Genomic DNA, 12,574 nt, shown 5'->3' on the forward strand with positions numbered 1-12,574 from the left:
CTCTCCGCTGATTTGTATGGTCGACCCCAAGTACTTGAACTCATCTACCTTCTCCACCTCCACTCCTTGCATTGTCAGCTTTTTGCCGCCCTCCCTCCCATTCAGGCACATGTATTCTGTCTTACTCCTGCTGACTTTCATTCCTCTTCTCTCTAATGCATGCCTCCACTTCTTCAGGCTCTCCTCAACCTGCTCCCTACTCTCGCTACAGATCACAATGTCATCCGCGAACATCATCGTCCACGGAGACTCCTGCCTGATTTCATCTGTTAACCTGGCCATCACCATTGCAAACAAGAAAGAGCTCAGAGCTGATCCTTGATGTAATCCCACCTCCACTTTGAATGCCTTCATCATGCCTACTGCACACCTTACTACTGTCTGACTGCCCTCATACATATCCTGTACCACTCTTATGTACTTCTCTGCGACCCCCTCCTCATGCAAAACCACACTTCCTCTTTCAGCACCCTATCATACGCTTTCTTTAAATCCACAAAGACGCAGTGCAACTCCCTCTGGCCTTCCCTGTACTTTTCCATCAGCATTCTTAAAGCAAACATTGCATCTGTAGTACTCTTACCTGGCATGAAACCACACTGCTGCTCGCTGATCCCCACCTCTCCTCTTAACCTAGCCTCCACTACCCTTTCCCATAGCTTCATGCTGTGGCTGATCAACTTTATTCCCATGTAATCCAGGCTTCAATATTATCATACAAAATGTAATGACTTGTCTATTCACAGTGGCTTCGAAGTGACTGCATATTTCAGAACAAAAATGTTGCCGTCGATAATCTAAACCTGCCTCACCTGTCTGTTTTCCGTAATCTGGAGCACGACGTTGTTGTCCAGCACATAGATGGAGTTGTCCATCGGGTTAATGGCTAGATCTGTGGGCCACTCTAAGCGAACCTGAGGATGGAAGAGGGCGGTGGGAAAGGAGAGAGAGAGAGAGAGAGAGAGAGAGAGAGAGAGAGAGAGAGAGATTGAGAGAAGAATGAGCTTCAATTTGGTTTTTACGACCAATTAAGGTTGCAACGCAGCAGTTCAGATCCTTCATGCATAGCGAGAGGGCATGCCCAGATTACCTTCCCAGCTAGTTGCGTTTCTGACAAGAAACTCATTCTAAGCGGGAAGAGAACTCTGAAAATGAACTTCATTAATTACTGGCTATCTATGAATAGTATAAATCATTTCTGGTTGTTTAATAAAAGCCACTCACAGTGGACTGCCCTCGAATGAGCTGTGCGATAATTGTCTAAGAAAGCAAAGCAGCTCCAAATTGTTTCCAATAAAGCCTGTGATCGCTTTTATGGGGAACTTCTATGCCTGAGTCTGCCTGTCGTGTTAGAAACACAACATGATTACGCATAGATATCTGACAATTGTCTAACGTCTTAATCGAATCCTTGCAGTTTGCCTCTGAGTTCAGTGACCTCTGTGACTTCTCTGTTTAGCGATATGGCCGACCAGCCAATCGGAAAACTGCACACGCAACAAATAGTGTCAGGGCCTGAAGGCGTCTGTAAGACAGTCTTGGAAAGTAAGCAGGAAATCGATGTGACTTTATGAAAAACTTTACATTTACTGCCCACTCTTGGTCCATATGAGGTCAGGTCAAAGTAACTGTGACTTTGGAGTTCAAATATTGATGTTGTCTAATGTAATGGGTTGTGAGTCATATATGCCATGTGCTGGTTCAACTCCATGTCCTATGAATATATCTTACAAAAATACATTCTAAGCGTAGAACTGGAGTTGTACTGTTCGTAAAGGTAGCACAGACGTTTCTGAATTTTGCACCATGCACCATCATTCAACATCATTCACCATTCTCCTGCTAAGCCATACACCAGTTCAGCGAAGCATTATGGCTGAGGCAAAAGTTCACTTAAGTAGGTATTAAACAACAAACAAGACAGTAATTTAGGAAAAAGAAACATGCACTAACATCCCTGAACATGGTGGTCAGGACCACCATGTGTTAGGGTAGGGGTGTCAAACTCATTTTCACCCCAGGCCACATCAGCATTATGGTTGCCCTCAAAGGGCTGGTTGTAACTCTAAGACTGTATACATGTAACTACTCCTTAACATATTGCAAAATAACTGTCTCTGCATTTGATTATTATTTATTCCAGTGTACAAATATTGTACATGCATTTACATAAATGTCAAAATATATGTAAGCACATTGCTCTGTGTTATTATAACAAAAATCTCTTTAATTTATCAGGTTAAGAAACCCACATTACTCCATCAAAGATCAAAGTTTTCAAGTGAATAACAAAAACAAATGTCATCAAACACAAGTCATTATATCAACCTTGTTCAAAACTTTTTTTGCATTTTACAAAAACAAATGGCCGCAGACAGCCTTGCAGAGGGCATCAAATACATCCAACTAATGAGAGGTGGTTTTGATTACAGTAAGCATTTGGCTGCATGAATACATACACCTGTAAACACACTGAATACATTGCTACACATACAAAGTAGTACATGTAATTAACTCAAAATAACAACAAGGGTTGTCTCAGTTCACAACTATATTGGTCAAGTTCTGGGTGAAGTTGATGAGGTGATGCACACATTACAGGTGCGCCATCCGTAGTTAGCCCTACCAACTTTTCCCAGCGTAATTTAGTTGTACATACGGAGCTCTCCACTGCATCAAAAATGTCCCTCCTCCTCGTCGTCCCATGCATGGCAGCTACATCCAAGAGCTCCTCACTGACAGTGAAGTCTGCCCTCACGCCTCTGTTGTCTGTGCTTTCATCAACAGCGAAGGAAAAAGCCAGGTAACTGCGTGTCTCTTCGGCCAGCTGAGTTGTGATGTTGAGGTCCTGCTAGTTCCTTAACTCAGTCTGCGATGGCGTTTCTTGACAAACTGACATTTTTAAAAGTCTGCGTCTGGTCAGGCCACACCTGCTCACATACCTTTAGCATGCACCGCTTCAAAAATGCATCCTCTGGAAAACACTTGGAAGCTAGCTTTAAAGCTAGCTTTCACCACTGTATCATTTATGCCTGTAGCTTTTTTAAACATATTCTGCTGCGATTGCAGTCTGCCTTTTAATTCTTGGACAACAATGATGTTTTTCTCGAAGGCTAAATTTAGCATACTTGGCTCCGTGTTTGGTATCAAAATGCTGATGTAAATTGTATTCCTTAATCACCGACACTGCCTCGTAACACAGAAGACAAGGAGTTTTCTCCTTGAAGCACAATCATGTATTCACTTTCTCATCTTTCATTAAATTGCCTTCCCTCTGCATCCATTTTTCTCTTGTTGGACATTATGTGATTATTTGTAGATCTTTTTAAACTCCATCCCATTTTAGAAAACCGCTTTAGTTAAACAGCGATATGGAAACACTGCAATCTAGTGGCAGGATGCCGTCATCTCGCGGGTCACAAAATCGACATGCATTGTGGGAGATGTAGTTTATAGTCACTGTACGCTGTAAAGCAGCATAGACTTTTATTTAAAGACAATTATATGCCTTTTAAGCTCTCGCGAGTCACATTAAATGACGTGATGGGCCAGATTTGGCCCGCGGGCCTTGAGTTTGACACATGTGGGTTAGGGGAAGGAGTTGCTGCGGAACTGTTGGCTGTACAGGGTAATAGTTCCCTCTGGGGGCTTGCACACACTGCTGCATACAAACCCAAAACCCTGTCTTTCGTAGAATACTGGCACTGGCGCCTTTAAACTGAACTCTCCCCTAAACTAACAATGTCAAACTCGCTTACACACACATTTTTCATTCGAGGGCTAATTTCCGTGCCGCCCTGAGGGCTTAGAAATGGGTGCCGTTGAATTATCCTGTAAACGCAGGCCTGTAAAGCCCATTGAGACCACAGCTATGACAAAAGAGCTACATAAATAAACTCCTTCCTTTTTTTCTTTTCTTTTTTTTTTTACATGTACACTAATGAGAGATAGGCGAAAGAAATGGCCAGCAATAAAAAAAAAGAAAAAGAAAAAATAACCGCCGCCCCCTGCGGTTTCACAAATCTTCTGAGTGGAACCACACAACTTTCCAGCAGTCAACTCTGGCTAGCCTCCGCAGCGGGAGACAGATAGGAGGCGTTGAGGAGAGAGGCCAGGAGGTTGAGCTAACCTGAACTGCAGCGGACACACTCCCTTCATCTCTGCACACAGTGCCATCAGCCTTTTTTACTGCGTTGCAGAACTTTCACACTTACTCGTTCTGCCCACGTTACAGGAATACAGGCATTTAATACTCAGGGGTCGTTTCAGTTGACATATAAACTGGACTTAGCCCTGTTTCAGTGTGTGTGTGTTTATGTGCGGAAGTAAGATTATTTTATTATTGTTTATTGTTTGTACTGATTATTGTTTGTTAAGGAACAAACAAATATGGATGTGTGCTGAAAAATATAGTGTGATATATCCAAATTATATAAGCTTGGATGTATGGGATATCTTGGAAAAGTCAATATGTGGTATTTTGTCCCAAAATATATTATAAACTATATATAATAGGCATATTGCCTATTTTTCTATTACCGTACTGAGACATATTTCTATTTTTGTATATGATATATTTTTCACATGTATGGAGCGGATGTTTATGTTTCACACAAGTCGGAAACTAACTCAAAATCATTACTATCTGTAAATCAAAAATAAAAACACACTCTGAGCTCTCTGCAGCTCTTCCACTTGCCAAGTTGCCAAGTTCATCTGTAGCACTAGCTCTGTTCCGTCACACACCTGTGAGGTCACGTTCAAGTTCGCGGACATGTCAGACTTTTATGGTGGGCGCGGCTAATTCCAATACAAAAATGACTCCAGCTGAAATTCTAAATAAAATACAAAATAGAATTGCTACATCATTTCCCCACACATTAATTCACTGGGTATGCCGACCTACAAATTGCCCTTAAAGACATTTCTATACCCTGGCACTCACCTGTCGTATGTGCATGCTGGTGTCGCAGGTCAGGGGTCGTGCGGACGTCAAGTCATTGCTACCAAGCAGCGTGGATATGATGCCATTGCGGTCCACCTTCCTGATCATGGTGCCGTCCACGAAGTAGATAAAGCCATTCTTATCCACTGCGATGCCTGTTTTTGTGCGGGAGTGATGGGCAGAGCGAGGGGGATGCAGGGAGGAAGATTTAATGCAATTCAATTCCATTCATAAACACTTTGTCATCGGACCTCAGCGAAGCACACGTCCAATGTAAAGTGAACCTGTCAGAGCCAGAGCGAAAGGGTAAAACTTGTGAGATAATACTATAAATTAATGAATTATTAATCTGGACAAGCTTTAGCTCATCTTTTATTGTCACACACACATTACGTGCAGCTACAGCCAACACACACGCTGTGAAATGTCTTCTCTGCATTTTTCCCCATCGAGGAGCGGAGGGCAGCTTACAGTACAGCACCCGGGAACCAACTTCAATCGCTGGTCAGAAGATGTTTCTTGTGCATGTTTTTAGTGGGGGGTTCTTAAGATGTTATGGAGGAAATCCAATGTGAGCACGGGGAGAACATGCAAACTCCACACAGAAAGTCCCCTCAGCAGGGGATACCCTCCGTAGCACAGTGACAATAGTGCCCCTGGTGGGAAACGAACACAGGACCTTCTTGCTGTGAGACAGCAGTGCAATGCACTGTGCCACTGTAAATAGGTCTTGGAGCTTGAATTGTCCAAATCACTTTCAGAGAAGTCGGTTCGCTCAGGCCATCTTGTTAACGCTCTCGGCTGGGACGTTTGAGGCTAACAATAGTTCCGTTGGTGGTGCCAACTTTGATCTTTCAGATTCTCTCATTAATGACTGACAAGCGTTGACTCTCTCCTCTTTAATAATACTGTTTCTGATGGTGCATCCTCTGGCAAAGAATGGTCTGGCCAAACAGAAAAGCAAGGTGGATATTGCTTTGTTGGGGACTGAATGTTAAACAGGATGCAAGCAAAGTTTTTTTTTTTTAAGCAGTAATTCTATTCATATATAATTACGATTTTATTCAGCTTTCTTTTTACTTGATTGGATTGGATTTTTTTGGATTGGATTCACCATTTAGCAGATGCTAAATTATTTTTTAATGTAATTTAGCATTTCAATTTGAAATTCCCGCTTCATTTTTGTTTTGGTTTTCATGTAATTTTGATTCTGAATTTCTGAGGACAGATTGCATGTAATCTTATCTGTTATCTGTTATCTGTTATTTGTTATCCGTTATAGAAAAGGCATTTTCAAGGTGTCATTAGTTAGAGCAACTTTATTTTATCTGACTCAGTGTGGGAGAAAAGATTTACTGTGCGCTAAAATTGCTTCTGAAAACATTACTTAACGGGTTCAATTTTTCCAAAGGTATACGTGTATGATTATGCAATTAGAAGAACAGACAACATATAATATAGAACATAGAATATAATATAGAAAAGAATATAGAAAAGAAGTAAGAAGCACACTTACATGAAGTAGGACTGGCACAAAACATCTCCATCAATGGCAACATATTAACAGATTTTGATTATTATTATAATTATTATTATTATTATTATTATTATTATTCAATTCCGGCCATATTTTGAACAATGAAATTTGATTTAATGTTTTTTAAATTATGTATTTTTAATTTTATTTCCATTTGTTTCTGAGGAAACCTTTCCAGTTTTTATACCATTTATTATTTTTCTTTTCATATTTGACTGTATTTGAGTTGATGAAAATGTACCATAGTCATAGCAAACATGTGTGTGTGTGTGTGTGTGTGTGTGTGTGTGTGTGTGTGACATGCTGCACCTTTAGGTCCCAGAAGTTGCGCCTCGGTAGCCTTTCGACCATCTCCGCACCGGGCTTCATCAAATGGGGGGCACTGTTCGCCTGTTCCTGCCACCACCTCTCCATTACCTACACACACAGGCAGAAGCACCTACAGTTCTTCCGCTGATTAAGAACAACGGGGAAGTTCTAAGCCAACTTTCTGTTTCGTTCCATTTTTAGCTCTCAGTGCTGCCGATCAAACGTTTATCTTTTTTAATATTTTTTAGAGATATCGCCTCCCGATGACAATTTGAGTTCTCTGCATTGTGAAAAAACTATTTTGGAGTTTTTTTTGTAGTCTTTTTTTGAAGCATTTATTTATTCATTTAATCATCAATTATCAACCTAATATAACAAAAAAAGCAGCTACAGAATTACAATTCAAATACTGTATATATATATATATATATATATATATATATATATATATATATATATATATAGTATAACAATTCAAATATTTGTATTTTACCGATAAGTTCACGGGCGCCGCTAAGCACTTTGGGCCGATAAATACGGCGTGAGTTGGTGTCAGACACGTAGAGCTGCCCCGTCACAGGGTTGGTCGCTAGGTAGTAACGGTGAGCTGGGTTGTTGCTGTACAGAGAGAGGGAGGGAGTGAGAAAGAGAGAGAAATGGGATAGAAAAACAGGCCAGCTTAGTGGTATCACAACATGTCACTGAAACCTCAGTCAGCGACAAAAGGTCTTCATCACGGGGACATGACGGGGGGGGGGGGCTGCAAGGAATTGTGTGAACAATAATTGGTGTTATCTTGCTGCTGGTGTTATTTGACTTGTGTGTCCGCGTGTGTGTGTTCGTGTTGCCCCTTCTGTCTTTGCGTACAAGTATGAATATTTTCGTCTCCACCCTCACCGTTGTTATTAAAGCTTTCTTGATAATGTGTGAATTTGTGTGTCCGAGTGCCCTACGTGATTCCGTGTGTATTTGTGTGTGTGTGTGTGTGTGTGTGTGTGTGTGTGTGTGTGTGAGAGTGTGTGTGTGTCTGTTTGTGTCTGTTTGAAATTAAGCGAGTGTGATAGGCCATCAGTTGTCTCGACACACTCTTAATGACGACTGCCACACTGTCATACAAGATCCATCATTCCTTTGCGCGCTGCCAGGCTCCTACGCACACATAGACACAATACGAGCTTTGATACACGCTCACATTTTTATTTTTATTTATTTTTTTTATGCCGCTGGCCATGCTGCACATCTAAGCACTTGGTGGGATTCACCAGAAGATCCTGGTGTTAATTAAGACGAGCTTGAAATAAACTTGGGGGGGGGATTTGGAGGGCAAAAAGGAAAACGTGGTGTGTGGAAGTTGAAGGCCCACAACTTCAGACAACACATCAGCGCAAGCGGTTTGATTCTTGAAAATGAACAATAAATCAAACTTTTTTTTAACATTATTCGGCTATATTTGGGAAAATATGTCTTTACATATTTTACATATATCTAGCTTACTTACTTAAAAAAAACCAAATCTTTCTTTGAAACATCTTTCCATATGTTCAGAATACAGTGTTATGGACTGTTTATGGACAAAGACAGGATACCTTGTTTTCACAAATCTTACTGAATTGGTAAATGCGGACGTTAAACAATTATATTTTAAAGCCTTTGACGGAGCAGTGTGTGTATGTGTGTGTGCGTGTAAGATACACATTCAATTTCATATATATATATTTTTTAAAGGGATATCGATGAACAGTATATTAACTAGGGCTGTACCCGACTCAGAATTTTGTCAGTCGAATCGGATTCAGCTGTTTAATCCGAATATTCGACTATTTGGTGGTCGAGACTATACAACCTGTCCTACAGTAACTTGCAATAAGATTAAGATATTCGTCTGAGAAGAATTTTCGCTATTATCAAGAGAGACAACTCTCCTCCCCCTCTTCCCTGGGCCGGCATCCTCTGCTTCACTCTTACACACGCACGAGGAGACCCTGCTCTGAGTGAGTGACAATGGCATGGCAAGTGCAGATTGCACCACGACCGCCCCCCCTCTCCATGCATAATGCTCTGAAAATAAAGCATTGTTAATTCTGCTATTAATTTGTCTTAATTTTTCTCTTAAAAAAAAAAAATAAATAAAAAATAAAAAGAGAACAGACAAGAGTACTGTTAAAGTACTGGCTCGATAAGCAGTATCGGTAAGAGCATTGGTAGCGTAAGAATCTTAAAACAACAGTTGATTTATTTGGAGTTGTTTTATTTGGAGAGCCGCTTGCGTCTGTGTCCAGATGCGGACGAGTCACACATATAAAAATGTATTTATGATTCCCCTTATTTATAATTCCTTATTGACCCCTGTGCATTTTTAAGCTTCTATCTGTTTTATCCTGTTATTGTAATTCACACTGACACCGAAAATAACAAAAAAAAGTCGGGTTACCGACTGATAATTCCACTCGTCGACTTTCAGGGGGCAGCCCTAATATTAACACTATCAATATTAAACCCCAAGAGGAAATGTTGCATACTACAGTATCGCCATCGAATAAAACCATTTCTTCACACTCGTTCTGCCTCTTTGACTCAACCAGTCGAAACGGTAATTTAAGTGGGCACCACGTTCACTTTCACTCGCCATTATTGGCACCGGCTGGCGATGTGACTGATACGAACAGTCACATTTTCAGTTACAATATTCGTGAGAGCACAGATTTTACGGACCCTAAGTGTTTTTGTATTTTCCATAATAAAACAGGTTTACTCAAGTTGTGATTTTCACTGTTGTGATGCAACTTCTGGAGACTGATCAAAACAGATACAATAATACAATTAGGCCAAAAAAGTTCTAAATATGTGTTTAAAGTAGTAAACTCAGAAAATTAGTAAATGACAATGGTCAGTAGTATGTCTTGCATAGTTGAAGAGAGAGAGTGAGAGAGAGAGAGCGAGAGAGAGAGAGAGAGAGAGAGAGAGAGAGAGAGAGAGAGATTAAAGATAGACAGACCCAGACACAGTAGTTAGGGGCAAATAGGCAGACCAGAATTAACAGTTGACGGAACAGAAGGAGTGTTAAAATCACTCTCACCTATGTCTGAAATCTTTGTTTCTTTAACACGGCAAGTGCAAGGTGCAAAAGAGAAAATGCACGGTGGAAAAAATAAATTAAGGTGGAAAAAGAAAAAAGAATACATGAAAACAAGGGAAGAGAAGGGAAGAGAAAAGGGTTAGTATGCAGATTCACGGCAGACATTAAAAAGCATTGTCTTGAAAGATCTGGAAGTTAGGAACGATCGGGGGCTGATTCTCAAAGAGTGCCTCTCTGCCACCAGACAAATTGGTGCCTAAATTTAGACCCCAGACAGTGCTTCTGTTCTTTCATCTTTTATTTAGAGCAACCAAACAACACCCCCCCACCCCCCCCACACACACCCCAGCCACCCTCAACCCCCCAGAAAAATAAAAACCGAGAGCTTTATAAAACCCCTCTGTATTCTCTGTCGCATTTTGAATCACAGTATGAGAGAAGACCTTTGACAATACCTGCAAACATCTCCAAACATCTAAATACCCATGTCTCATCTACCCATCCACCCATTCAGTCATTCATTCCATCCTTTGTCCTTGGTCCTCCATTCCCCATGGCTCCTCACCTGAGCTCCATAACACTGGTCACATTCCCAGAGGGGAAGATCCTCCTGATGTAGTTGAAGTCCCCAACGAAGATACTGCCATCTGCGCCAGTAGCCAGAGCCAGGGGGGCCAGCAGCTTGTTTCCCTCTGCCTGCCCATTGCAGCTGGGGCATGAGATGCTGCGACGACGGCCGTTACCTATGGCATGCGAGTAAGCACGTGGAGGGTAGAGGGTTGCTAAGCAGGCGGGATACCCTATCAGTTTGGGAGGTCGTCTACAAGCCGAGAGGCCCTGCCTCCTCGATCTCTGATGTGTGGTTTTGGTAACCACCCACCTGCTACAAAATACTTTGGCTTTGCATAAATGTGCCTATCAGAAATACCTAATTGTGAGTGGATGTTGAACTACAGTGTTGGTTGGTAATTATCAAGGATGTTTTCTTCAGTAAAAACAAATTTTGCAGTTAAAGGGATTATTTCGATTTCGATGAACATTTGACTTTACCACTCTGCAGTACAATGTAGGCTGTTAATAATTGACAAAGTGTTCACTTAAAAATTGAAGCATATTTTGGTCAAGCTGGTTTGCTGTGTTTACAATCTCAGGCAAAATAGTCAAAATGATCAACAATAGATACACTACATGCATTGCCTACATGGTTTTTCGATAAAATTGTATGAGTGTTTGCTTCAACCTGCTTCATATTTCAGTCAAAAGTATGTTTTTGACTCAAAATTAGGAAATCAATGGAAGTCAGTAGAGTAAAAAAACAAACAAAACAAAAACACAGAGCAATCACAGAAAACTAACCAGTAAAACTGAGTGACCCATATCAAGGAGGAGCTAGGGACAGCCATGTTCCATGTTGCTTTAATCCCTCTAAATAAAATTTAATTTGTAATAAAGGATAATGGTTCTCCCACTGTCCGATGCCGACAAAACCCAACCAAACTGATTGGTATCATTTAGGGGTTGCGTCTCTCCCTTATAAGACGATCCGATATGTATGTAAATACAACGGCTACAATATGATTCAGGGACAATACATTTTAATATGGAACTATTCAATGTGATACGATGCAATCATATACAGTTCTTGTTTAATGTAGACATGTGACATTCATTTTCCAATATTAATTAAAATAAGCCAATTCTATAAAAGTGGCATTGCTTACCTTCAAATAGAAGGAATAAAAGTATTTTTATTACTTTATGGCATATAGATTAAAGAGTATCTAATATATTGTGATTCTGATACAGTAATATACTGTATAATACAATATTGTAATGACCCCAGATGCTTTGGAGTATAACAATACACAATTAACAAATTGTTATAATGTGTTTTACTGCAAGCGGCTCACAAGTCTCACGAGAGGGAATGTGCACGTACAATCTTGTACGGAGGGGTGTGTGTGGCTAGATGGAGTCGGCAGGAGAGAGAGTACGGAGGGAGAAGTGTTCTTTGGTGGCGTACGTTATGGCCAAAACAGTACCCTGGAAGGTAGCAATACCTCAGTGTGTGTAGTAACAACCGTGTGGCTTCTTCCGCCGTCTAGAAGGTTGCAATATCATAATCAGTTGAAGCTCTGAACAGTACGTTGAGACACAGCGCAGGGTTCAGGCTGAACAAGGATTTAGAGAAGGATTTAGATTTATATAATTTTCCTTAGTTTCTTACTTGTATGGAAAATGAAAAACCTAACTCAGAGAATTGGAGGGGAGGTTTTCTTTCTCCTCCAGACTGTGCCATGCCAGTTCCCGTGCCACTTTTCCTATGTTTTTATTTTAGATCTATTTATTTTCGCAGCAAAGCTTCAGTCAACCGTAACTTTAGAATCAGGCCATCAAGCGTTTCATGGTTAATTTCTATCAATACAGGGGTCCGGGTATCGATGTAGTCCCATCTTTAATGTTAAAACCGGTTTACGATTCATATTGGTGAATCGTTACACCCATAGTATCATTTATTAAATGTAAGTCAGTTCTAGCTTTATTGGCTTCAAACAGCCAAAAGACAGTATGGGACAAAACCTTTACCCCCAATGGTGCGTGCCCTTACCCATAATGCTGCTGATGACGGGAGGCTGCTGGGAAATAAAGATATTCTCTCCATTCCCTTTGTACAAGATGCCTGGTGGAGAGAGAGAGAGAGAGAGAG

At 40.8% G+C, this 12,574-nt stretch overlaps 1 protein-coding gene across 1 annotated transcript in view; it reads right to left on the minus strand.

Annotated features, from left to right (window-relative positions):
• Nucleotides 1–12,574, minus strand: part of LOC307228932 (teneurin-3) — a gene marked incomplete at its 5' end in the record, with an annotated part of 375,882 nt that overhangs the window by 41,495 nt on the left and 321,813 nt on the right. The window contains 6 exons of the mRNA XM_079998784.1: nucleotides 813–914; nucleotides 4,946–5,100; nucleotides 6,792–6,899; nucleotides 7,285–7,409; nucleotides 10,433–10,610; nucleotides 12,476–12,547. Of these exons, the coding sequence (XP_079854910.1) occupies nucleotides 813–914; nucleotides 4,946–5,100; nucleotides 6,792–6,899; nucleotides 7,285–7,409; nucleotides 10,433–10,610; nucleotides 12,476–12,547 (740 nt within the window). The remainder of the gene's footprint in view (nucleotides 1–812; nucleotides 915–4,945; nucleotides 5,101–6,791; nucleotides 6,900–7,284; nucleotides 7,410–10,432; nucleotides 10,611–12,475; nucleotides 12,548–12,574) is intronic.

This window comes from Zeus faber, assembly GCF_960531495.2.
Source record: "Zeus faber genome assembly, chromosome: 4".
In the NCBI taxonomy this organism is placed as follows: domain Eukaryota; kingdom Metazoa; phylum Chordata; class Actinopteri; order Zeiformes; family Zeidae; genus Zeus; species Zeus faber.